Raw genomic sequence first — 25,740 nt, 5'->3', positions numbered from 1 at the left:
TTAATTAAAAATAAAGAAATAAAATTCAGTCATTTTGTATTATATGCAATGTAATTAAACTCATGTTACTTTAAAAGTTTTTTAATCATTGCATATATGATAATGAAATGCAATTAAATTGTTGGATTATCTTCGAAAATATTATCAACTTTTTAGGTAAAAAATAAATTGGATATATAAATATATTAAATAAAAGAAAAAATTAATTATTAAAATAATATGAACGTGTGGTAGCATTATGTTTTGATTGATAAGTAATTTATTTCACCGAGTGCAAGTAATATGTACGTCAATTAAAAATTGTCGTTCATAAAAAAAAAAAAAAAAAAAATAATTAAATTTGTATATAGTTAAAAACAAAAATAATTGTTTTGAGATATAAATATATATATTATTAATAAATAAATAAATAAAAGTGTGCCTGTTAGAAATATTGATAATAGATAAATATTTAGAAATATTGATTGATGAAAAATAAATAATTATTATATATATAAAAAAAAAAGTATAAAAAAAAATTAAAATAACGTGTCAATAAAATAATATGCTTTCACAGTGTATGCGAAATTTTGCTCAGACAAATGTGGAATTTTAAAATGAAAAAAAAAAAAAGCAATTCAATCATTTGATGATTGAAATAATAATAATTCATATTTGTGATTTTAAATTTTTTCTAATAGAAATAATTTTTAATAAAAAATGTTGAAAGAATAAATGTGTTGACACTTGATACACAAACTTTTACATTCTTGAGTACATGTATGTATTTCCGAAGATAATCCAAATATAATTTTTTTTTTTTATATAAATATATATATATTAAAATAAGCTCTTGCTCACAATTACTCTACAGACTAAATTAGTATTTACTATTAAAATCGCTGCGATTATTTCCATTCCTAAAAATGAAAAAGAATAAATAAATAAAAATATTAAAAGGAAAAAAAAAGAAAATTAATTAATGAGTAAATAAATAAAAAAAAAAACACAGAATCTATTAAACTATTACATTATGAAACTATCTGTACATAAGTATTTTGTATTCCTCTAAAAAATAAAGATTAAAAAAAGAAAAAAAAAAAATCCTGATTAAAAAAAAATTAAAAATTATGTTTTAAATTATTTGCATTATCATAATTACTCCTTTGTAATAATTTAATTTAAATTTTTCAGCTAAAAGGTAAAAAACAATTATTAAAATATATTTTTCAATATAATATTTATTAAAAATTAAATTTACACAATATTTTTTGTTTTAATTAAAAAACAAAATTACATAAATTAAGTTGATTTAATTTTTTCAACTGATCCATCATAATGCTTAATAACATCAATTAATATTTTAATATTAATAAAAAAAAATAATAAACTAGACATCCAAATTGATGTAAATGTATTGATACCAAAAAATTCCAACAAATATGCAAAATAAAGCCAAATTGTTTGTCCAATAATCCAAATGAGTGTTAAAATAAATATTTTATAATTATTCATTTTAATAAATGGCAATGAAATTGGTAATAATGATAAATACCAAAAAAAATATTGTGATGTTATAACTGAATTATAAGTAACCATAACCATGGCTTGTGTCAACATTGAAAATGATAAATCATGTTTATTTGAATATTTAAATGATAAACCAATTAATAATATAATTTGTGGTAGCACACGTAAAATACGTATTGCAATAATTAATTTTTTTCCAGTTGTTAAATAAAGCATATAAAAATATATTGAAAAATTATGACGTGAATCATTACGTATTAAATGATAAATTAAACTTTCATAAATAAATTTATATCCATAAATATAATAAAAAAAAGAAGTTAAAATTGTTATTGATAATATACAACCAGCAACAAGTTTAATTTGTTTTTTATTTGGTAATAAAAACCATTTATCATTACGATTACGTATTGCAAGATACATAACTAAACTAAATGCAATTGGATAAAGACGAAAATGTATTGATAAACCATGTAAGATACCTGATAACAATGGGCTATCATTTAATAAATAATATATTGTTAATAATACAAATAAAACAGCAAGTGAATCAGCATTACCTCTTGTTGATATGACAATTGTTAATGGATTATATAACCATGTTAAAGCACAAATATCACTCAATTTATCAATACATTTTCGTTGTTTTAATATTTTTTTAATTAACAAACCAACGATTATATCAATTATTGAAAATATTAATTTCCCAATGTCACGATGTATCAATATATTTGGAGCAAGTAATATTGCTAATAGTGGACTGTAACGATAGGTATGACGTTCATATGGTGATTCACCATTTATCAATAATCTTGATGCATCAGTAAATACTTTATAATCAACATCTGTATATGATACATTAAAATATTTATCATGAAAATTTCCATATGCTATTAATAACAAACGTAATATAAATGCAAATACACAGTGTTTTTCAAATTTTAATTGAGCCATTATTATATTAATTGTTTTGAAATATTAAAGTTTAAATTTTAAAGTTTTGTTTTATTTTTAACAGCAGCATCAAGTAAACATTTTTTAAATTTTATAAATTCATTTTGACAATCATTTTTGTTGACATTTGATTTTTTTATAACACACTTGGCATATGTTATTGCTGATTCTCTACATTCAGCTAATAATGCTGGATATTTTTTGAGTCTATCTTTGGCTCTATTAACTGAATTCATTACACTTACTTGTTATTTGATTGTTATTATTTATTTTTTTTTGTTTAAATTATAATGCTCGCCCTCCAAGTTCTTTTCTTGCATCAAATCTTACTTTATTTCTATCTTCTTCAGCTGTTGCAATTGCATAAAGTGGACCACTGAATATTATTAATGTTACTACAATTGGTATAATTTTTCTTGTAATAGTGGGAGAACGATAATACCAAGGATAATCTTTTAATACTCTTTTATCTTTATTCATGACTTGATTTTTGTTGTTGTATTCTGTAAATTAAACATATAAATTATTTAAAATAATATATTTAATTTATTTGGTTTATAAAATAACTTACATAATCAACTGTATTGTGTTCGTAGGGTTTTGATTTATCAATACCTTCACAAACTAATGATTCAGAATTTATTATACAGCACTGTCTTAATTCTTCAATAACTTTTTCACAACGTGATGGTTGATATACGTTATCTAAAATTAATAAAAAATTATTAAAAATTAATTTAATCATTTATAACCTATATTATTATCATATTTTTATCAGTTTCTATTTCATACCTTTCAAACATGTCTGCAACTTGCAGGCATATTTTTTGCAAGGATCAAATTTCGACATGCAAATTATTATTTATTATTTTTATCATTAACTTTTAATAAATATTGGAGCTTACCGGTTTTTTTTTATATTAATTTATTTCAATTTACATAACACGGAGAAAATGTTCTCCACTTTTTTTTTCTTTCTCTTTCTTTTTTCCTCTTAGTTTTTTTTACAGCTTTTTGTTGTCCAATGAGCGTCGAGATCTACTGGAATTCGTTCAATGATTGGCTTGACAAATATCAAATTAATTAACTATCATAAATTTTTTATACAACAATTATTATTAATTAATTTTTAATTTTATTCTTAAAATAACAAATAACAATATAAAATTAAATAAAAAAAAAAAAAGAGCTTTTGGTAAATGTCATGTCCTGCCATCTTAAGTCAAAACACAATCATTTTTTATTCATCAACAAAAGAAGAAAAAAAAATGGCTGTAACAGTCAAACATAAATAATTTTTAGTTAATAACTTAGTTCTATTATTTATATATATTTAAATAAATTATTATGGTGCGATTGAAGAATATATCAATTGGTTTTTGGTTCGACATATTATTAAGAATTTTTCTAGCATTGTTATTTGTGTAAGTTTGTCATTAACAACAACATTTTAATATTACAACAACAATACATATTATTTTGACACGTTATTGTTTACTCAATTATTATATTATTAAATATTATTATTATGATTTTAGGAAGTTGGAAAAAACCGAGCCATTTACCAGAAAAATTGATAATGATGAATTATGGTTGTACAAATATCCAAGAACAGAATCATATGTTCCAACATCAATTCTTTGGGTTACTAATTCAACATAATTTTAGCTATATATTTAAAATCAATAATTTTTATTGATTTATTATTATTTTTTTTTTTTCAGCCACTTGTATTTTTAACTCCAATTTTAGTTATATCACTTGTTTTTATTAAAAACAAAAACACAAATGATTTTAGTCAAGCTATGATGTCAGTCACTTTGGCCCTAGGTCTCAATGGAACAATTACAAATATTATTAAAATTATTGTTGGTATGTATATTGATTAATTGACAATTGTTTCATATAATTAACAAATTAATTTATTTATTTTTCGTCATTAATTAAGGGAGACCAAGGCCAGATTTTTATTGGCGATGTTTTCCAGATGGATTAGAAAATAGTGATTTTACTTGTACTGGAAATTCTGATTTAATTAGAGATGGAAAAAAATCATTTCCAAGTGGACATTCATCATGTAATTATTATACTTTTAAATAGCAAATATAAATTTATAATGTTTTATATGATATTTTTAATTTTACAGTTGCATTTGCTAGTTTTGGATTTATAACACTTTATTTAGCTGGTAAATTACAGACATTTGGAATAAAAGGAAAAGGAAATTCGTGGAAATTATGTTTATTTATAATACCATTAATAATTGCACTTGGTATTGCTTTAAGTCGTACGTGTGATTATCATCACCACTGGCAAGGTTAACCATCTATCTATCTAAATATTATCTCAAATTTATTTTGACTTTTCAATAATTATTTAATAATTAAATTACAGATGTTGCAGTTGGTTCATTTATTGGTTTTACTTTATCATACATTTGTTATCGGCATTATTATCCACCTCTAGTTTCACAAATGTCATACAAACCCTACTCATCGTTATTTAAAAAAGATGAAATTGAATCTACAAAAGAGCAAATTAATGGATTTAATTTGTATCGAAATTATTAAGAAAAGAAAATATTTATCATCATCATCATCACGACCAATCACTCAAAATAATTAATATTTTTAATTAATATTTTTTTTTCTTGTAAATAATAATATTTTTATTATGTTTTATATATTATTAGATAAATTATTTATCCAAAGTGATATACATCCAATTTAAAAAAAAAAAACAATAATGAAAATTATTATTAATTTTGTTTTTTTAAATGTATTATTGTTATTAAAGTACTTAAATAAAACAAAAAAATTACTTCAATTAAATAATTATATAAAATCAAATTTTCCCAGAAAAAATTAGCGCTATCTACCATATTTTTTATCAACTTTTATTTCTTTTTTTTTTTTTTCTCTTTCGCCATTTGTGTGTGTATTGTGTATCTATGTACACTCGGTAATTTTTATTTTCTATCACAGTTCGATTCGTGTGTCAAACGTGGCTGAGTTTGTGTGTCGAATTAAAAAAAAATATATATTTATAATAATAATCAATTCTTATCATTTATATGTTAAAATTTAATATTCAATTATTCAAAAAACCAAAATAATAATCATTAATAAATATAAATAAATAATTAAAAATTACAATAAACAAATTTCAACAAATTTATCAACAACTACATGACATACAAAAATCATCGAATAACGCCATTACATTTTAGTCAAATGGTAACGTAGTTGTGTATATATACATTAAATATATGTATACAAAAATTGATAGTTGTGTTGGTTAAAATGCTGGATCGACTTCCTGTTCATAGCGATGCTTCATGAGCGTCGTTCATCAAAGTGTACCAAGTGATTTTAGAGGGTAAATAAAAACATAAAAAAACAAACTGCCCAAAAATAAATAAATAATATTAATACCAAAATTTTTTTTTTTTCTATCAATATATTTATTAGTTAATTTAATTTATACATACAAAGTGTTGTTATTGTGTTAGTGCATACAATAAATATTTATATATATACCTACATGTAATTTAATAAGGTGTTTTTCGTTGAGATAATATCAAGACAATTATACCTATATATCAGTTTTAAAAATATTTTCGGAGTGATGGAGAAGAAGCTAAGAAAATAAAAAATTAATTTTTTTATATATAAAAATATATTTAAAAAAATAATAAATTATTATTTTTTTTATTGGCAAAAAGCTCTAAGTAGTAACGAGGGTGCAAAGACCCCGTTTAACCACAAAATGATTAACATGGAGACTGATAAAATTATCGATGACACAAATTCAAATAACCAGGTATTAATTTAATAATAAAAAATTATATTATCATTTAATTTTTCTTAACCGCCATCTTGTTCCTCGACAGAGGGAATTTTGCAAGCAAAAAAAAACCCTCAAATATCTCTTTACCCCGCCACCATTCACCATCCTCGTAGTCATCAAACTCTCCCACCTTGGCTTGTCCTCATTTCAACAACATCATCCATTGATTTTTATTATTTATATTTAATTAATTTACATGTGACTTTTTGGCGCTATATTTATAGCCATCATAATGATAAATTATTTATATTTATTATTGTTGTTCATTTTTAAATAAAATTATTTTAGCTGTCAATGACACATGACACTTGAATTATAAAATTATATGCCAGACTGTACGTGTTTATTTTATTATTATTATTTTTTTTTTGTTATTGGTGAGTCATTTTGTCAGGAATAAATAATAATAATAATAATTGATTTGCATATTTTTTTTTTTTTTATTGTATTTAAATTGTTGTTAAAGTTTTTAATCAGGTCGATTGGTTATTATTTTTTTTTTTTTGTATTTTAAATTGATAACTCATGAACTGATTGAGATAACTTAATCATATAGATTTTTTTAAAATTTTTATTATGAGTATGAGAAGCGTCTTTCAACGAAATGAATATTTTATTAATTTTTGTATTTTATATTTAACTTTGTGTGGTTTAATAAATATATGTTTTAAAGAAAAATAATTAATGGTTATTAATATTTTTAAAATGAAATTGTAATTAATATTTATCAAGATTATTATCAATTTGTATGAAAAAAAAAATTGTTAATTAGGAATAAAAAAAGAAAAAACATTTTTATAAATAATTTAATGTTGATATTTTAATAGAAAGTGTTGTTTTTTAATTTCATTTCAATTTCAAAATAGTAGAAATTTTAATTATATTTTTTTTTTACTCCAAAGAGTGTCTCATGATAAGAAAAAAATAAATTGATAAACTGATACATCATCAACAGATTGTCAATGCTCATTTACAGTCATTGTGGTTTTTTTTTTTCAATATTTCTAAAAGTATTTTAACTGTTTTTTAAGTAAACAAGAGAATAATAATGATAACTTTGAATAGGTCACACTAGCATGTGTTCAACATTGAAATAACAGTACATATCTTGTAAATTGAGAGAAAAAAAAAATAAAATTATAATTGTAAATAAAAATTAAACAAAAGAGTATAATTAATATTTTTGTTTATATTAAAATTATATTTATTTAAAAAAAACATTATCAATGCTCCAAAAAAAAAAATATCATCAAGTATTTTAACGTTTAGTATTAATTCAAAGTTGTCATCTCAAATTTTTATATATTTTTTTAACGGAAAAAAAAAATATTTAAAGGCCAAATGAAAAATCAGATTTTATTTTATTATTTTCCCTCTCCTCTGCTTACATTAAATATATCACTTTTATAAATTCTTTCTCTTCTTCTGTTTCACCTGTTACAAGATTACAGGAAGGACAATATTTCAAAACAATTACTCAGCCTTTCACCCGATCCACCTTCTTACAATCCTTTTGTCTACCTTATATACAAAATACTCTTATTCCACTCAATATTCACAACTTTCATTTATTTGTTTGTTTGTTACTTGTCAGCGTGTGTGCGTGTTTGTGTACTCTAAAAATAACACCAAAGACATTGTAAAATATAAAAAAAAAAGTTCAATGATTTAAAAAAAAACTATTTTAAATATTATTATTATTAATTTTGTTTTAATTTTTTAGTATCCAATGACGATACTGCGATATGAGAATGATTCAAATAGAAAAAAAGAGCCATCATATGTACAGAATTTTTCAACTCAGTATACACTAGAACGTGAAATGTGTATTAAATATTTTGAAAGATGGAGTGAACCAGAACAGGTACATTTTGTAGAGCAATTACTTGCACAAATGTGTCATTACCAACATGGACATATTAATACCTATCTTAAGCCAATGTTACAGAGGGATTTTATATCTTTACTTCCAAGTAAGTTAATTAATTTTTATTAACAGTAATAATAATTAATGCTTATTTATAATTTTATCATTTTTCCATTTATTTTTATTTTTAGAAAAAGGCCTGGATCATGTAGCTGAAAGTATACTGTCTTATCTTGATGCAGATTCACTTTATTCAGCTGAATTAGTTTGCAAAGAATGGCACAGAGTTATAAGTGAAGGAATGTTATGGAAAAAATTAATTGAACGTAAAGTACGTACTGATTCAGTATGGAGAGGTCTTGCTGAAAGAAGAGGATGGTAAATTAAATACTTGAATAAAATATCAATAAATTTTTTATATAAAAACAATGCATTAAAATTAATATAATTTATGTAATTTACAGGATACAATATTTATTCAAACCAAGACCTGGTGAAAATCATCCAATTCATGATTTTTATAGAAATTTATTTCCAAAAATAATTAAAGATATTGATGCTATTGATCATAATTGGCGTATGGGTAATCATAAATTACAAAAAATTAATTGTCGAAGTGAAAATTCAAAAGGTGTATATTGTTTACAATATGATGATCAAAAAATTGTATCTGGTTTACGTGATAATACAATTAAAATATGGGATAGAAATTCATTACAATGTATTAAAGTATTGACTGGTCATACTGGTTCAGTATTGTGTTTACAATATGATGATAAAGTTATAATATCAGGTTCATCAGATAGTACTGTTAGAGTATGGGATGCAAATACTGGTGAAATGGTTAATACACTTATTCATCATTGTGAAGCTGTATTACATTTGAGATTTAATAATGGAATGATGGTTACATGTTCAAAGGTAATACATATATATTATAAATATCAATAATTCTATACTAATATTAATTTATTTATCTAATTTATTTAAGGATCGTTCAATAGCTGTTTGGGATATGACATCACAAACAGAAATAGCATTACGTCGTGTATTAGTTGGTCATCGTGCAGCAGTTAATGTTGTTGATTTTGATGAAAAATATATTGTATCTGCTAGTGGTGATAGAACAATTAAAGTATGGAATACATCTAGCTGTGAATTTGTTAGAACACTTAATGGACATAAACGTGGTATTGCATGTTTGCAATATAGAGATCGTTTAGTTGTTAGTGGTAGCAGCGATAATACAATTAGATTATGGGATGTTGAGTGTGGTGCGTGTTTACGTGTCCTTGAAGGACATGAAGAACTTGTACGTTGTATTAGATTTGACAGAAAACATATTGTTAGTGGTGCTTATGATGGGTAAATTAATATTATTATCATTATTATTATTTATTGTTATTTATTAAGGATATAATAATTTATATGTATTTTATTTTCATTTAAATAATAGTAAAATAAAAGTCTGGGATCTTGTTGCTGCACTGGATCCACGAGCAGTTGCTAGTACACTTTGTCTACGTACACTTGTGGTAAAAAACTTTCTTTTAATATTATTTTTTTGTATTTAAATAAATGAATTTGAATGACAACAGTTAATAATATTAATTGCTTTGATTCAGGAGCATACTGGACGTGTATTTCGTTTGCAATTTGATGAGTTTCAAATTGTATCATCATCACATGATGATACAATACTTATTTGGGATTTCCTTAATTGCAGTACGTCTGATAATAATAGTGTTGGAGCTGCACCTCCAGTTGTTCATAATTCAAGTAATAATAATCAATCAGATACTAGGTCTCCATCTCGTAAGTTTTTTCTTTTTTTAAATCGATATAATTTCGAGTTAAATTTGTAAAGCTATTGTACTGACATGTTGGTTTTATTTTTTTAAGCATTTGAGTGACGCATCAATACAACTATATCTCCATTGTGATACAACTGTAAGTATCATAAAAATAAATTCAACAAGATTTTGTTTTCATTTTTTAACTATTTTATTTTATTTATATTTAATTGTTTTTTGCTTTATCTTTTTCAGACAAGTGGTTAGTGAATGAATTACATGTGTTCACGTGAGCCAAGTATGTATGTGAGAAAATATTTAAAAAAAAAAAAAAAAAAACAATGTAACATTTTCACGAGCCAAAAATCATCGATAAAAATTTTTCCGTGAATTAAGAAAAATGTATGAAAAATAATTTTTTTTAAATAATAATTTTAATTAATTTGATAAAGATTGTAGTGCAACGACATTAGCTAAACAATCAATTAATATTGAAAGACAATTATATTATTTTCGCTTGTTATCATCAATGTAAAATGAACCAAGTTGAGAATATATTTTTTTTTCTTTTTTTTCTATTTTAACGTGAATATAAAATTTCTGGAATTGTTATTATAATTTTTCATGATTATTGTAAAACAATATCATTAAAAAACAAAAAAAAAGTGAATTATTTAACGAACAACAAAAAAAAAAATACCACAAAAAGACTTGAAAATTTAACGCAACAGATTTATAAGTAAAAATAAATTAATTAACGGAAAAAAAAATAAAATAAATGTTAAAAATAAATAAATAAATTCGGAATGTATTATTTTTTTTTTTTTTTATTTGGAAGGCTGGATTATAACACTTACGAAAAAAAAAAAAAATAAAAAAAATTGTAGATGTATTATAGTAAATTAAAAAAAAAAAACAAAAAAAGAAAGAAAAAAAAAAAAGTTAAAGACGTTTAAAAACAATTTTTTATGTAATTAATTTATAGTGAAAAAGAGGTTTAAATGAAAATGATAAATATAAGTATATGATAAAAAAAAAAATGAAGAAAGATGATAAAAAAAATTGTAATGTCGTTTGTTTTGGAGTACTTATTATTGTGTATTGTGTGAATATAAGAATGAATGATTTATTTGATGATATGAATTTTAAATTTATTTAAAAAAATATTGAAATTCAGGGAATTTCTTAGCAATAACACTGCTAATGTTTATTGGGATTATTTTTCCCATAAACAGCCACATTATATATTGTATTGGCTAAATGAAATTTTGTAAATGAATTTTTTAAACTTCATTATTTAGATTATTCATTGTTTTTTATTTTTCATATTTAAATTATATTTCTTTTCTTTTTTTAATCACATTGCAGTTTTATGGTTTTTAGTTGAAACAACAATTGACTCATAACTGAATAATAATTTCTCATAAATGTGCAGCCACACAAATTATTTGTCGACAAAATAACTCGTTTTGTAATGTCGTTTTTCAAAAATTTCTATTTATTAGCTATTATTCTTATTGTATTTAATAAAATTTAAGTATAAACCAAAAACTATTCAAAAGGCTGGGCATGTGTGAAATTTAACAGAAGAACAGAATATTTTTAGTCAATCATGACAAAAAAAATTAGAACATCTCATATTATATTTAAGCTATAGTCGTGGAATTATTAAACAAAAAAAAATACAAAAATTGTTTAATTAATTTTATTCATATTACCATAAACAATGTGGTTGAAGTTTAAATAATTTTTTTTGTCTTATTATTTTTGTCAATAAATAATCTTTTACCAGGTGCAATTATTTAACATACAAAAAATAATATCTACAAGACAAAAATATAAATTTAAAACTTTTGAAATTTTTAAGATAAATAATGACAACAATTATACATTCATTTTATTTTATTTTTTTTTCATTTGAAAAATGCATTTAAAAGTAAAATAAATTTTCAATTGATTTATCAGCATGAGTATTGAATAATATTATTTCGTATGATATGAAAAATATTACAATTAAAAAATATGTGTTTTCATTTTGTGATGGAAAAGAGAAGAAAATTTATTTCGATATTAATTTGGTTTAAATAAAATAACATCAAAAACAACATCAAAGTAAATGACAACAACAGCTACCATTTTACAAAAAAACATATTTGTATAAATTTTTATTAACAATTTTATTTTGCAGCAAAAAAAGTGTTGTTTTTTTATTGTTTATTGATGACTTGTTCTTCTTAAAACATCAAAAAATAGGCATTAAAAATATTGGAACCTGACAGACCACTCATCAATGAAATATAAAATTTAAATTTTAATAAAGTGCATTTCAAAATCAAAAGTTTCTAAGCAAAAAAATTATCAACAATATAATTTAGAAAGATCTAAATTCAATTAAAAATTCATTGAAGCACTTTTCCAAAGATAAATACTGTTTATTATTTTTTTATCAATTAACAAACAATACAAGTCTTTTTTTTTAATTAATTTTTTATTCTTAAAAAATTTCAAGTTATCTTTGACTATCCTTATATTAAAATTAATATTTTTTACATAAAAATAGTCAAATCATCTGAATAATTATTGTATGTATCACTAACATTCCCCTAAAATAAATTTACCCAATTTTTTGTAAAATGCCATGATTTTTTTTTTCTTGTTTTCAAATAAAAAAATGTCATTTCGCGCCAAATGCGCACACTCAACAACCGCGCTGTCTTGCGAGCATAAAAAACACTTTAAAGCTCGTGAAAGCTCGGCAAGTTTCAGTTCGCCCGTAGCAGCTCAACTCCCCTGATCACAACGATCGACAACGAGAACACACACTGATAACCGTGACTGCACAGGGGTCAATAATTATTATAAAAATAATTTATATTTTTTTTCCCTCAAATAAATATATTTGATAATAATTTTGAGCTTTATCCAAAGTTACATATACAATATATAATATTTTTTTCATTAATAATATACATATATTTATCAATAAAAATCAAGAAATAAAAAAAAAAAAATAACAAAAAGTAAAACAGCGGAATATCGTGCAAAAATTACTAGTGATAATAATAATAATAGCAACGACAATTTTTGTCTGTATGTGTGTGAAATAATAAAAGAATAAAAAAACCAATATTTTTCATCGCTAATTTTTTTTTTATTTATTTTTTTTCTCAAACTTTTTTTTGCCAATAAAAAAGTGTGAAAAACAGTGAAAATATCAAAAAAAAAAAAAAAGACATTTCTGTGTTATTTGATAATTATTTATTGAATTAATTTATAAAAAAATCGGTTGTGTTCTCGTAGAATATTTATCCGGGAGTTTTGGACCTTCGACTTCATCGACCTGGGGCCTTGAGACAATTTCCCCTCCTATCCCCACCTCAGTCCTCTGCGGTCTTTTATCCACCATCATTGTTTTTTTTTTTTTCTTTTTTTTCTATTCTTCTTCATCATCTCCTGTTTTCTTTTTCTTCAACGGACAAAATATTCAAAAACAAAAAGACAAAGAAACAAAAACAAACTTGGCGAAATTATATGTGATTTTTTCTAAGGGTAAAGAATAAAGTTTATTTTTTTTTTTCCAATCAAAAAGTCGATCATTGAAGACGCAGTGAGTGACGGGGAGTGTGAAGGGTGCAAAGTGAGGTAAAAAAAAATAGGACCTAAAAGAGGATGAGCACAATCGACGTAACGAGACCGTTTCATCAGCATATACAGTAACACACTAGTGAAATTAGAGACTAAAAAAAAATATAAAAAACAATATATATAATTATTAAAAAATATATACACACAAAATAATAACAATAAATAATACGACAAACAAATGTGAGAAGTTAATTTTTGAGGCTGGGATGTCTGTGTTAATAAAATAAAAAATTAATTAGACAAATTAATTATTTAAGTCAAATATTAAAAACTAAAAAAAAAAAGGTGTAGAATTAACATAACCAAGTCAAAAAAAAAAACACGTACGATATTCAATTTGAATTATTGATAAAAAAAAATATATATATTATCAGAGATAAATGAAAAAAAAATAGTCCTATATTTAATAATTTAAAAAAAAAAAAAATATTAAAAGTTAATTTTTATTGTTAATAAAAATATGGCGTGTTTTGTATTTATAACTTGGATCTGATTTTTTCAATAAATTGATTATTAAGAATAGACAAAAAAAAAAAAGAACCAAATAATAAAATATAAAATAATATATATTTATTGTAATACTATAAATAATAAAAAGCAATTTTTGAAAGGATCAATTATTAATAAATAGTTGAAGAAAGAAAAGTTTCATGGCATCGACGACAATGGCAGTATCGTCGGGGACAACCCAGATGGGTCAAGGTCTCCAGGTAGCAATAGATAATATTCTGATTGATAATAATAATCATCAAAATGATGATGATAATTCAACAGAATCACTTGATGATTGGAATAACATGACAAATAATAATGGTAGTCCTAGTACAAATCAAAATGGTACACCATCAAATGTTGGTGATACACTTGAAGATATGCCTGGTCGTAATGGTAATAATTGTGATGAAACTTGTACAATATGTGATGATAAATTAACATCACCAAAAGTACTAAATTGTCTTCATGTTTATTGTGAAATATGCTTGACAAAATTATATGATAATACAAATGAACAACATATTAATGATGGTAATAGTGGATATTGTCATATATCATGTCCAATATGTGGACAAGAAACACAAATTGGTAATAAAGGTGTATCATCATTACCATGTGATTATGTATTAACAAATATTATTGATATGTCTGCAATTGAAAATGAAAATGTACCATGTACATCATGTAAAGCCAAAGAAAATGCAATTGCACGTTGTTCTGATTGTGCCAATTTTTTGTGTCCAAATTGTAATACAGCACATCAATTTATGAGATGTTTTGAAAATCATAAAGTTATTACATTTGATGATCTTAAAAGGACCAGTGAGGCTGTGCCAATTCACAAGCCAATTTTTTGTCAATATCATACAACTGAAAATATGAAATTTTATTGCTACACTTGTGAGGTAAGTTGAACTTTTTAATAATTAAATTATTAAATTAATTTCTTATTATTAAATACTGATTGATTGTTTGTTTGTTTTGTTTATTATAAATCAGGAACCAATATGTAATGAATGTCTTGTTGTACAACATAAAGCACCAGATCATCATTATGAACGTTTAAGTGATGCTGAACCACGACAAAGAGAAGATTTACGTTTTTTAATGGCTGAAAGTAAATCAAAATTATCTGATTGTGAACAAGTATCAACACAATTAGAAAATGCATTAAGTGAATTACAATCACAACATGATCAAGCTAAAGATCTTATTAATGAAAGTTTTCAAAGTTATAAAGCAATACTTGAAAAATGTCGTGATAATTCAATAAATGAACTTGATAAATTACATTCAGAACGTGAACTTGAAGTTATGGATACATTTCATAATATTGAAAAAACAGTTGAAAAAATTGAAGATGCATGTAAATTTACATCACGTTTAATTGAACATGCTGATACAACTGAGCTACTAACATTAAAACATACTGTATCAACACAATTATTAAATTTAATAAGCAATACACCAAATGCAAATATTAAATTTTCCATTGAATTTGTAACTGATTATAAACGTTTTGAATATATTATCAAAGATTTATTTGGTATTATTAAAACTGAATGTACACCAGAAATGGTTAAAAAACAATTACCAAATAATTTAACAATTATTAATAATCATAATAATAATCATATTGATAATAATAATTCACAAATTAATGTATCAATACCATGTCCAAGTACAATAAGTACAACATCACCAATATCACTTTGTGGTTCAATGCAATCATCATTTGAAGGTGATACACCTGGTTATTTATTATCATCAACAAGTCCATCTGGTCAAAATAATATAATACCACCAACACCACCACCATCATCTCAACAACAACAACAACAGCAGCAACAACAACCACCATCATCGTCATCTTCACAAATTGTATCATCATTATCACAAAATTCACAAATGCGTTGTTTAACAAGTATACAAGAATATAATTTACAACAATTAGCAAGTCTTGCTGAAAAAGGTGATTTACATGATACAAGTACTAACTCAAGTCCAACACCATCATTTACATTGGCTGATTTATTGGCTGGTGATTTAAATTCAACACATGCTATTAATAATCTTCAGGCACTTGCTAAACTTGGTAATTCAATGGGTCATCAAGATTTAAGCAATGGTATTAATGGTAATGGTGGTGGTGGTGGAGGTGGTAATAATGGTGGTGGTTTAATACTTCCAAGAGGTTCATCACCTGGACTCAATGATAATAATAACATGGTTACTGGACTATCAACAAATAATCTTCTCAATGGTGGATATCAGAGTATGTCAAGTTCAACATCACCAATACTTTCACAAGGAACTGGTATGTATATTATTATTTTTATTTATTTTATATTTTATTTATAAATTTATTTATTTGTTTAAGATGATCTTAAAAATGATCAAATGCACAATATGGGTCTTGGTAATGGAATTGGAGGCACAGGAAGTTTTAATAGTTCACGTTCACCAAATCCAAAACAAACACCAATGCAAATTAGATCAAAATTTGGACAACTTGGTCCAAGTAAAGGACAATTTAATTCACCACATGGTTTTTGTCTTGGTACTGATGAAGATATTATTGTTGCTGATACAAATAATCATAGAATTCAGGTAAGCTATTTTTTTATTTTTTTTTCTTTGTTGCCATGTTGAATTATTATTTATATCTTTTATAATTTTATCTTATCACATTTACCATTAAAGTTTTTAACTATTCTTATCTTGAAAAATCATTATTTTCATTTACAAAGCAAGATAAAAAATATAATAAAATTTACTATTAAAAATAAATAAAACTTGGAAGTAAATTTTATTATAAAAATAATTGTAATATATGTATATTTTTTTTTAACATAAAAAACATTTAAATTATAATATATGTAATTAAATATTTTTAGATATTTGATAAAACTGGTCAATTTAAATCACAATTTGGAATACCTGGTAAAGAAGAAGGTCAACTTTGGTATCCACGTAAAGTTGCTGTTATGCGTAATTGTGGTAAATTTGTTGTATGTGATCGTGGTAATGAACGTTCACGTATGCAAATATTTACTAAAAATGGACATTTTATTAAGAAAATAGCAATTCGTTATATCGATATTGTAGCTGGTTTAGCTGTTACAAGTCAAGGCCATATTGTTGCTGTTGACAGTGTATCACCAACTGTGTTCGTAATAAGTGATACTGGTCATCTCCTTCGTTGGTTTGATTGTAGTGATTACATGCGTGAACCAAGTGATATTGCCATAAGTGGTATGATGAATAATGTCTTTTTAACTTTAATTCATTAAACAAATAATAAAAACTTTGTTATGACATATTTTAATTTAATGTTTTTTTTTGTTTAATTAGGAAAAGAATTTTTCGTTTGTGACTTCAAGGGTCACTGTGTTGTTGTGTTCAATGAAGACGGTCAATTTCTTCGTCGCATTGGCTGTGAGAATATAACAAATTTCCCAAATGGGATTGACATTAGCGACGCTGGAGATGTTTTGATCGGTGATTCACATGGTAATCGTTTTCATGTTGCTGTTTTTTCTCGTGATGGTTCACTTATATCAGAATTTGAATGTCCTTATGTTAAGGTAAATAATTTATTAATTTATTTTATATCTATTTAAATTACAATTGTAATATATTTTAATTTTTTGTATAGGTATCACGTTGCTGCGGCCTTAAAATAACTTCTGAAGGTTATATTGTAACATTGGCAAAAAATAATCACCATGTACTTGTGCTTAACACACTATACATATTGTGAAATGTCACAATGACCAATAATAATATTAATAATATCAACAAATGGTCATCCTTCATGATAACTCTGCCGCAATCAACGAAAGGTAAAATTAAAAAATTATCACAAAAACGTCAGATTATTAAAATAATATATAAAAAAATTTTAACTATAATTATTAAGACAGCAAAAAAAACCATAAAAAAACAAAGATATTATAAAACATTTTATGAGTAATGCATGAAAAGTTGACCATCTTAAACATTCTAAGGGGCCTATCAAAAGCCAAGGCTTCTTTTTTTTTTTTTTAAACAATAATAATGAATTATTTTAATTTTATTTAACAACAAACTATGCGTCCCTGGTAATATGAAAGTAAATATCTTCAAAAAAAAAAAATAGAGTGAAAAAGAAAAATAAATTTAAATAGGTTTTATTATTTGAGCAACAGAACAAGATTTTAAAAAAATCGAGGAAAATAAAAACACACACAATACACAGTATCGTAGTTAATTTTTAGGAAATAATATTTGGTAAATTGCCAATAAAAAAAAGGGCGTAAAAGGCAAATATAATTTTCAGTATAAAATATTTTTTAATATTTTAAATAATTACAAATCGTACCGTTGGAGAATTCAGTGAAAAAAAATATTAAAATAAAAAAAAAAAAATACCTTGAATCAGCAAACAAAAGCAATTTTACATTTAAAAAAAAAAACAATGGCCTTCCGTCAAAAATTGGTCGTTGAGAATGATTTTTGACATTTCAGTATTTTAAGTGGTTGATCGTAAATCAAAGTAATCTAGTCGATCCATTTTCCTTCATTATTAAAAATTTAAATTTAAAAAAAAAAAAAAAATTACTGACCTCCGATCAGTTTTGTGCTCAATAAACTTTTTTCCTAAAGTCCCAAAAACATTTTCCATATCCCGTCTGATGCTTTTCATAGGCAGGAAAGGAAATGCAAAGTCGAGGGAATTTATTTTATAATAAATAAATAATTAATAAACAGTTAATATTAGTGTGAGAGAGTTAGAAAGAAAATTTAAAAAAAGAAAAAAAGTATAATTCTAGTTTTAATCTGTCAAAGTTTGTTTTTGTTTTTGTTTTTATTTTTTGTTTTTTTAGATGTAACAAATGTGAGATAAAAATTTTATCAGAGTTGTGGTTTTATCTAGTAAATTAATCATTAAAAAATGCTAATAATATTTACTCAGGATAATTATCAATATGGTTGTTTATCCATATGATAAATTTTTCATGTTTAATAATTTATCTCATATTTTTTTTAAATGATTTTACTATTTCATGGTGCTAGGCAGTTAATTTTACAGATTTTTTTTTTCATCAAAAAAAAAATATCTGAATTAATTACTGCATTATTTAAATAATATAAATTATTTGTCATTGTCCTCTTTTTTTAAATTGAAATAATTATAATCTTAATTGATTTTTAACTTGAAAATTTAATGGTCTTTTTTAAAAAATACAGGGAACATTATTTTATTTTTTTATTAGACTGACTTGAAGCTATTGACTTGAATAAATAAATTTTATTCTAGATAAAAACTTTGATAATAATTCAATTAAAAAATAATAATTGCATATTTAATTATTCTCAAATCAATCCATAGACATTAAATTATTTATCGAAAATATCAATAACATATAAACCAGTTACAATAATAGTTGAAAAGTAAAAATAAATTCAGTTTGCTAAAAAATAAAAGTAAAACTTCTATTATTTATGTAAATATACAGAAGAGTGAATGAAAAAAAGTTTTGATAAAATTAAATATCTTGAAAACCACAAAACTCATTGTACAGAAATGCAAATATTTTTTAGGGTTGTTTACATTATCAGCCTTATTATTGAATTTAAAAATTAAAACAATAGAAGGACAAAAAAAAAAACATTTTAATCAGTCGCAATAATAAAAATTAATTATTATTAATTAATTATTTTATATTTAAATATAATAATATTTTATAAATATTCTTGCCACATAAAAAAAATTCTACCGAGTAGATAATAAATATTTCTGCACTTATATTTTATTAATATTATTTATTTTTTATTTTTTTCATTCATAGATTTAAGTAAATTTATCTAATTTCGAAAAAAAAAAAAAATAAGCCACGCGTGCAGAACATGAAAATGGAAATTATATAAAAAAAAAGAAAATAAAAAAAAAAATTTTAAAATGAAAAAAATAAAAAAATTTAAAAATATATATATAGTTTAAATAATATATATTAAAAAAATAAAAAAAAAAACAATTCTATAATCTTCTGAATAGTCATGATTTAGCAGAGTTATATTTAAAAAAATAATAATTAAAATAATAAATAATTAATTTAAAAAAAAGAATAATGCCTGTGATAATAGTATCGTCAGGATAAGTTGTGCCCTTAAAAATTTTCTGATGTTGTTACTAGGTACATATTATAAAAAAAAAAAAAAGAAAAACAATAGTAATAATAATTCAAATATCAGAAAGAAAAGATAAATTGACGGAATAATTGATGTTACATTCAATTAAAGTCGAATTTGCACAACGACATTAATCCCGATATTAATTCGCGTCCCCATTTTTTTCACTGAATCTCCATCGGTACGCTTGTTTAATTATTCAATAAATAAAAATCTAAAGCTTTTTCTTTTTTGCTGAAAATTATTCGTATTAGGCGAGGAAATTAATCTAAATTATCATAATTCAAAAAAATATATTAACATGCAATTTCTTTTTTTATTTATTTTTATTTATTTTATTTTTTTTTTTTCATTTTAAAAATTATGAATTATTGATGATTTCCTCGCCCTCTTTTATGAGCTAAATTGACGGAGGGAATTACAAAGAATATAATATAAAAAAAAAATATATATATCTAGGAATAGAAAAACATTTCGTTGCGTAGAAAAATATTTATATATTATATTAAACACAAATAATAAAATAGTAATAAAAAAACAAATGGATGACCATTAAAAATTGCGAGAGGTTATTTTACCTAAAGAAAAACAAAAATTATTATATTACGCTCACCTTATATACTTGAATATTTTAGTATAGATTTACTCTATTTACATATTTTTATCTGTGAAAGACTACTTGGCTAATTTTATGCCACTGTTGAAATTCACCCCTTATTTGCCTTGATGTTTAAATTACAATAATAATATTTAAAAAAGGAAAAAAAAAAAAATTAATAAGATGATTTAAAAAATGAGATAAATAAAAACCAAACAATAATCTAAAATATAAATATTATATTATTATTATATGATATAAAAAATAACACAAAACATTTAAAAAAAAAAAAAACATGATGATTAATTTGTTATGTGAATGGTAATTGTGATAGATTTTTGATGATTTTTACAATCTCAAAAATCTCATTATCCTATGAAAAATATATGCTTAGAATAATATATAGTCACTCTCTAAACTAGACACAATTTGCTGCTTATTGTTAACGTAATGTTAGAAAAGAAAAGAAAAGAAAAAAAAAAAAAAAACCATTGTGAAGAGATAATTATTTGAATAGCTTTAGGAAAATAAAAAAAAAAAAAAAGTGGGATGTATCAATTGTGAGCTTAGACCAGGATTAAAAACAGTCGTAATTTTAGAAGTAATTTTAAATTCATTTTGACATTTATTTAGTGTCACTTCCACTATTTGCCGCAATTGTATTAAAAATTTTAAATCCCAAAAATAAAAATCAAAGAGATAATATTAATAAACCAAAAAAACAAATAAAATGTGGATCTATTTTCGCGAAAGTTGTGTGACAAATTGAATGTTTGAAAAAAAAAAAACTATATATATATAATAAAAAAGAAAATTAAAGAGTTGTCGAATTTTCACAAGTAAAAATGAAAAAAATTAATAAATTAATAAATGGATATTGATTTTAGGAAGGAAATGATATAATGAGTCAAAAATTATAGCCTACGATCATAGTCTTCCTAGAACTTTGCGAAATCATAAAAAAAAAAAAAGGCACTATTTAATTTAAAAGAAAAAAAATATATTACCAAACAATTTTAGGAATAATAAAATTTTTTTAAATTCATAATTTGGCCATTAATGATATTTGAAAAAAAAAAATACTATCCATATTGTGATAAATAGAAAAAATTAATTTTCAAAACAAAAAAAAAAAAAAAACATCACAAGTTCGTAAAATACTCCCAGAAAAAAAAAAGATTTACAAATGTATTGTTGATTTGTTTTTTTTTTTTAAGTTTTAATCAAATTTCTGCTGTAAATTGCATTAGTATTTCTTCACCAGTCTTCAAATAATGCATTTGTGCATCTTTTTTTTAATTAAAAATATTATTTTGGTTTTTTTGGTTTTTTTCGTATAAGAAAGAAAATATAACTTGATATTTTTTATTATCAGTCATTTACATAGACTATAGACTATATTTCTTAAGCGACTATAATTTATAATTAACAAAAAATGTTAACTACAAATTGTTTGAACATTATTGTGTTCCACTGACTGCGTTTTTTTTATTTTCTTTTTTTTTAAATGTTCAAACATATATTTTTTTTGTAAATTAAGTTGTCAATATGTGGTTGTTATTATTATTTTATTTTTATGTTAATTTAAAAACCCATCGACCAACCAAAACTATAATTTTTTGTTACCAAGTCGTTTAATTATTTTTTAGTTAATGACTGTATTTTTTTTTTTTCCATTATTTACTCATCGAATGCTTGACATTCGTTTTGTGTCAAAAATATACGACAAATTTATTGTATTTTATTTTTAAGTTTAGTGTTATATTAATTGAGGAGAGAAAGAGAATGCGATCGACATTTTGAAAATGTAATATCTATTATACATATGTATTATTATAATTTTTTTTTTTATTTTTATCATTTTTTTTTTGTTTCATTTTAATCGTTCGATTTTTCGTTCGGTGGTGGTCAATTGCATTCCATTGAGTTAAGCATCTAGAACCCCAAAAAATATATAATTAAAACATATTTATAATTAAATTTATAAAAAGAAAAAAAAAATGTGTTTAAAGTTCAAAATGATTATAGTCTCATCAAATAGGTTTATTACGATGTAAAATTATTATAATTTTTTAAATTATTTTGTTTTGTCTCTCTGGCTGGCTCATTTATTATTGAACCTAAATTATTATTATTTAATACTTTTGTCATATGCTTTGTATTGTTACGAGAATTCGATTATTTCGTGCCAAATGTGAAAAAATTGAAAAACAAAAAAAAACAAAAATTATTATTATAAAAAAAAAAAAGAAAAAAAATTTACATCATCGTACTGTTAAGATTAATTATATTATTAATTTTTTGTGTTTTTTTTTTTTGAAGTTATTTATGTTTCTTTTTTTACTTTATTAATTAATTTTTTTTTTCATAATTTTTAAGTTTATTTTGTTATTTGACATTTGTGTCTTTGTTTATTTTTAAGTTATTATTATTTATGTAAAAAAATATGTGGCAAAAAAAAAAAAACACGGCAAAGAGTAGCATTAAAAATTTGAAAAATAAAAAATTTATTATATTTAAATAAACAAGTAATAAAAATAAAATCATCATTGATTAGTCAGTTAAAGTACAAAAAACATATTGTATCGTTAATTAATAAGTAAAATAATCATCGTAATTAAATATAATTTTTGACACTTGAAATAAATGATTTAAAAAATATAAAAAAAATGATTTACAAATGCTAGAAAAAAATAAAACAAATATTTATAAAAATATATGAATTTGTTTTAATAACAAAAAGCTTAAATTGGTTTTATTTTTTTCTATTCTACTTTGTTTCATTCCTAGTGTTCAATACTTGTGTGAAAAATCAAAAAAAAAAAAAACAAATTTTAATCAATACGTTAATTTTTTATGCATTAATTACTTAACAGTCTGATGAATATGAAAAAAATAAAAATCACAATAAATATGATCATTGAAATGTTTTATTAAAGAAGAAAAAAATTATTTGCCTTATTTTTTTTTAAATTTATCATTTGTTAATTTGTATTTTTTGTTATAAAAAATTATTTCCTCATTATTTAATTTAAAGGTATTTTGGTTACATATCAAATTGACCACCACTAAAAAAAAAAATATACATTGTTTTGAATTTAAAAAAATAAACATATTATATTTAAATATACACTTTATATAAAATCACATTCCATTGGTTTGTGTTTTGTCAGGGTCATCCAACTTTAAATCACAATAATTATTATTCTATACAATAATATATTTAAAAAAAAAAAAAAAACTATATCTTTCAAGATAAAGTTTTTCGTGATTTTTGCGTATATATTTTTTTGTTCTCACTAATGTTTTTTATCAATTATAATATGATAAATTGAAAATAATAAATATACATGAAACTCAAGATAAAAAAAAAATAGATAAATTTTTAAAATAATAATGGAATTCTTATTAATAAAAATTCATTAAAATCACATATAAAAGTGTTGCTATTGCGTGCACTCTAAGTATAAATAATCTATAAATATATATATATTATATGAAAAAAAAATTATTAAAAATTGGTTTATAAAATATTCCACATTTGTAGAAAACTTTGTTGGCTTTTTGGCGCAGATAAATGAATAGTACAATGTATTAAAAAGTGAGGAAGTTTAAAAAATTTAAAATAACAATGCAATAAGGAGTAAAATGCGTATACCAATATATTTTTTATATGCTGAAAATTAATAAAAATTTAAAAAAGATAAAAAAAATGTTGAAATAAAAAAACCAAGGAATTTAACTAGAACCAAAAGCTTTGCAAATTAAAAAATTTCAAAAAATTCAATTAGTATTGATGATTCTTTAAAAAAGAAATTAAAAAAAAATAAAAAGTTAAATATTTAAATTAACTAAAAAAAAAAAAAAAATTATATCCAATTTTCAAAAAGTATTTTAATGAAATCTCCATGATTATTTCTATATAAAAATAATTTTACGATTATTATAATATTTGTCTGTGTTTAATAATTATTATCTTCAAAATTAATTTTTCAAAAGAAAAAAAAAAGACTAGTCATGTAACTGATAATACAGAAGTCTCAAAAATTATTTCGTTATATTTTTTTTTTTTTTATTAGATAGTAATTATTAATTAATAATAATAGTTGACCCTTAAATTTATTTGTTTATTGTCTACCAATGTACCTAGGGAATCTATTATTTAATTATTTTTTTTTTTGTTTATTTTCTTATTTTTTTTTCTATAAAAATTAATAATAAATATTCAAATTCATTGTACTGTAACGTATACACATCTATATACACTTTTACAAGAAAAAAGAAAAATTACAAAATGAGGAATGAAAAAAAAAAATATATATATATTAATTAATTAATAAAACAATAATAATAGAAGCATAATAAAAAAAAAAAAATATTTTAATGCAGACCGAATATGCTTAAATTTGCCACTTCATAAATTTTGTCGTTGGTAATGAAAAATATTCTGTTAATTGAAAATATTTTTCCTTTAGAATTAAATTTGTTTTTCAAAATATATATACTAGCCTTAATCTGAAAAAATAATTAAATACATATTAATTAAATGAATGATAAAATAAACAACAATAACAACAACAACAACGAAACTGATGATTGACAAAAGAAGAAAAAAAAATGAGATAAATTATATTTGTTGTTGACAGCATATCAAAAGAAAAAATAATAGAATTTTAAACTCAATTTTTCAATTATATTGAATCACGTCAATTTATATATCATTAGAATTTTAAAATTCTAAAGAAAAATATTTTCAAATCAACGTCGACTGTTAAAATTTTCAATAAATAAATAAATCGTTTGTGTTTCATATGATAAATAAAAATTATTATATTTAAAAAAATAAGATTATATGA

At 22.4% G+C, this 25,740-nt stretch overlaps 4 protein-coding genes and 1 long non-coding RNA gene across 6 annotated transcripts; 3 read left to right on the top strand and 2 right to left on the bottom strand.

Annotated features, from left to right (window-relative positions):
- Positions 1–1,287: 1,287 nt before the first annotated feature.
- LOC122847847 (GPI mannosyltransferase 1) lies at positions 1,288–2,534 on the bottom strand (the record flags this gene model as incomplete). The annotated part of the gene is made up of 1 exon (XM_044145703.1): positions 1,288–2,534. A coding segment is annotated over exon 1 (1,176 nt), but the record flags the coding sequence as incomplete, so codon positions are not given.
- Positions 2,535–3,034: 500 nt separating this feature from the next.
- Positions 3,035–3,624, bottom strand: LOC122860940. The gene is made up of 2 exons (XR_006374457.1): positions 3,369–3,624; positions 3,035–3,168 (listed from the first exon to the last, which is right to left on the bottom strand). It is a non-coding gene; the product is annotated as an uncharacterized LOC122860940 (long non-coding RNA).
- Positions 3,625–3,720: 96 nt separating this feature from the next.
- Positions 3,721–5,280, top strand: LOC122860938 (phospholipid phosphatase 5). The gene is made up of 6 exons (XM_044165022.1): positions 3,721–3,887; positions 4,002–4,107; positions 4,188–4,335; positions 4,412–4,540; positions 4,610–4,780; positions 4,858–5,280. Exons 1-6 carry the CDS (start codon positions 3,811–3,813, stop codon positions 5,031–5,033), a joined length of 807 nt encoding a protein of 268 aa, XP_044020957.1. The 5' UTR covers positions 3,721–3,810; the 3' UTR covers positions 5,034–5,280.
- A 157-nt stretch (positions 5,281–5,437) lies between these two features.
- On the top strand, positions 5,438–10,327 carry LOC122860937 (beta-TrCP). 2 transcript variants are annotated; one of them, XM_044165021.1, is made up of 10 exons: positions 5,438–5,699; positions 6,188–6,285; positions 8,036–8,285; positions 8,371–8,557; positions 8,644–9,100; positions 9,171–9,544; positions 9,636–9,714; positions 9,805–9,994; positions 10,082–10,129; positions 10,228–10,327. In XM_044165021.1, the coding sequence occupies exons 2-9, from the start codon at positions 6,232–6,234 to the stop codon at positions 10,090–10,092; spliced, it is 1,602 nt and encodes a 533-aa protein (XP_044020956.1). In that variant the 5' UTR covers positions 5,438–5,699; positions 6,188–6,231; the 3' UTR covers positions 10,093–10,129; positions 10,228–10,327. The 2 variants fall into 2 exon arrangements, with proteins under 2 accessions (XP_044020956.1, XP_044020955.1); XM_044165020.1 differs by having other exon boundaries at positions 5,438–5,841.
- A 2,369-nt stretch (positions 10,328–12,696) lies between these two features.
- On the top strand, positions 12,697–22,975 carry LOC122860936 (B-box type zinc finger protein ncl-1). The gene is made up of 6 exons (XM_044165019.1): positions 12,697–15,017; positions 15,112–16,429; positions 16,493–16,722; positions 17,010–17,367; positions 17,467–17,699; positions 17,771–22,975. The coding sequence occupies exons 1-6, from the start codon at positions 14,268–14,270 to the stop codon at positions 17,873–17,875; spliced, it is 2,994 nt and encodes a 997-aa protein (XP_044020954.1). The 5' UTR covers positions 12,697–14,267; the 3' UTR covers positions 17,876–22,975.
- The last annotated feature ends 2,765 nt before the right edge of the window (positions 22,976–25,740 follow it).

This window comes from Aphidius gifuensis, linkage group LG1 (assembly GCF_014905175.1).
Source record: "Aphidius gifuensis isolate YNYX2018 linkage group LG1, ASM1490517v1, whole genome shotgun sequence".
Taxonomy (NCBI): domain Eukaryota; kingdom Metazoa; phylum Arthropoda; class Insecta; order Hymenoptera; family Braconidae; genus Aphidius; species Aphidius gifuensis.
Note: the sequence above shows the minus strand (reverse complement) of the source record. Positions and strands in the feature narration are given on the sequence as shown.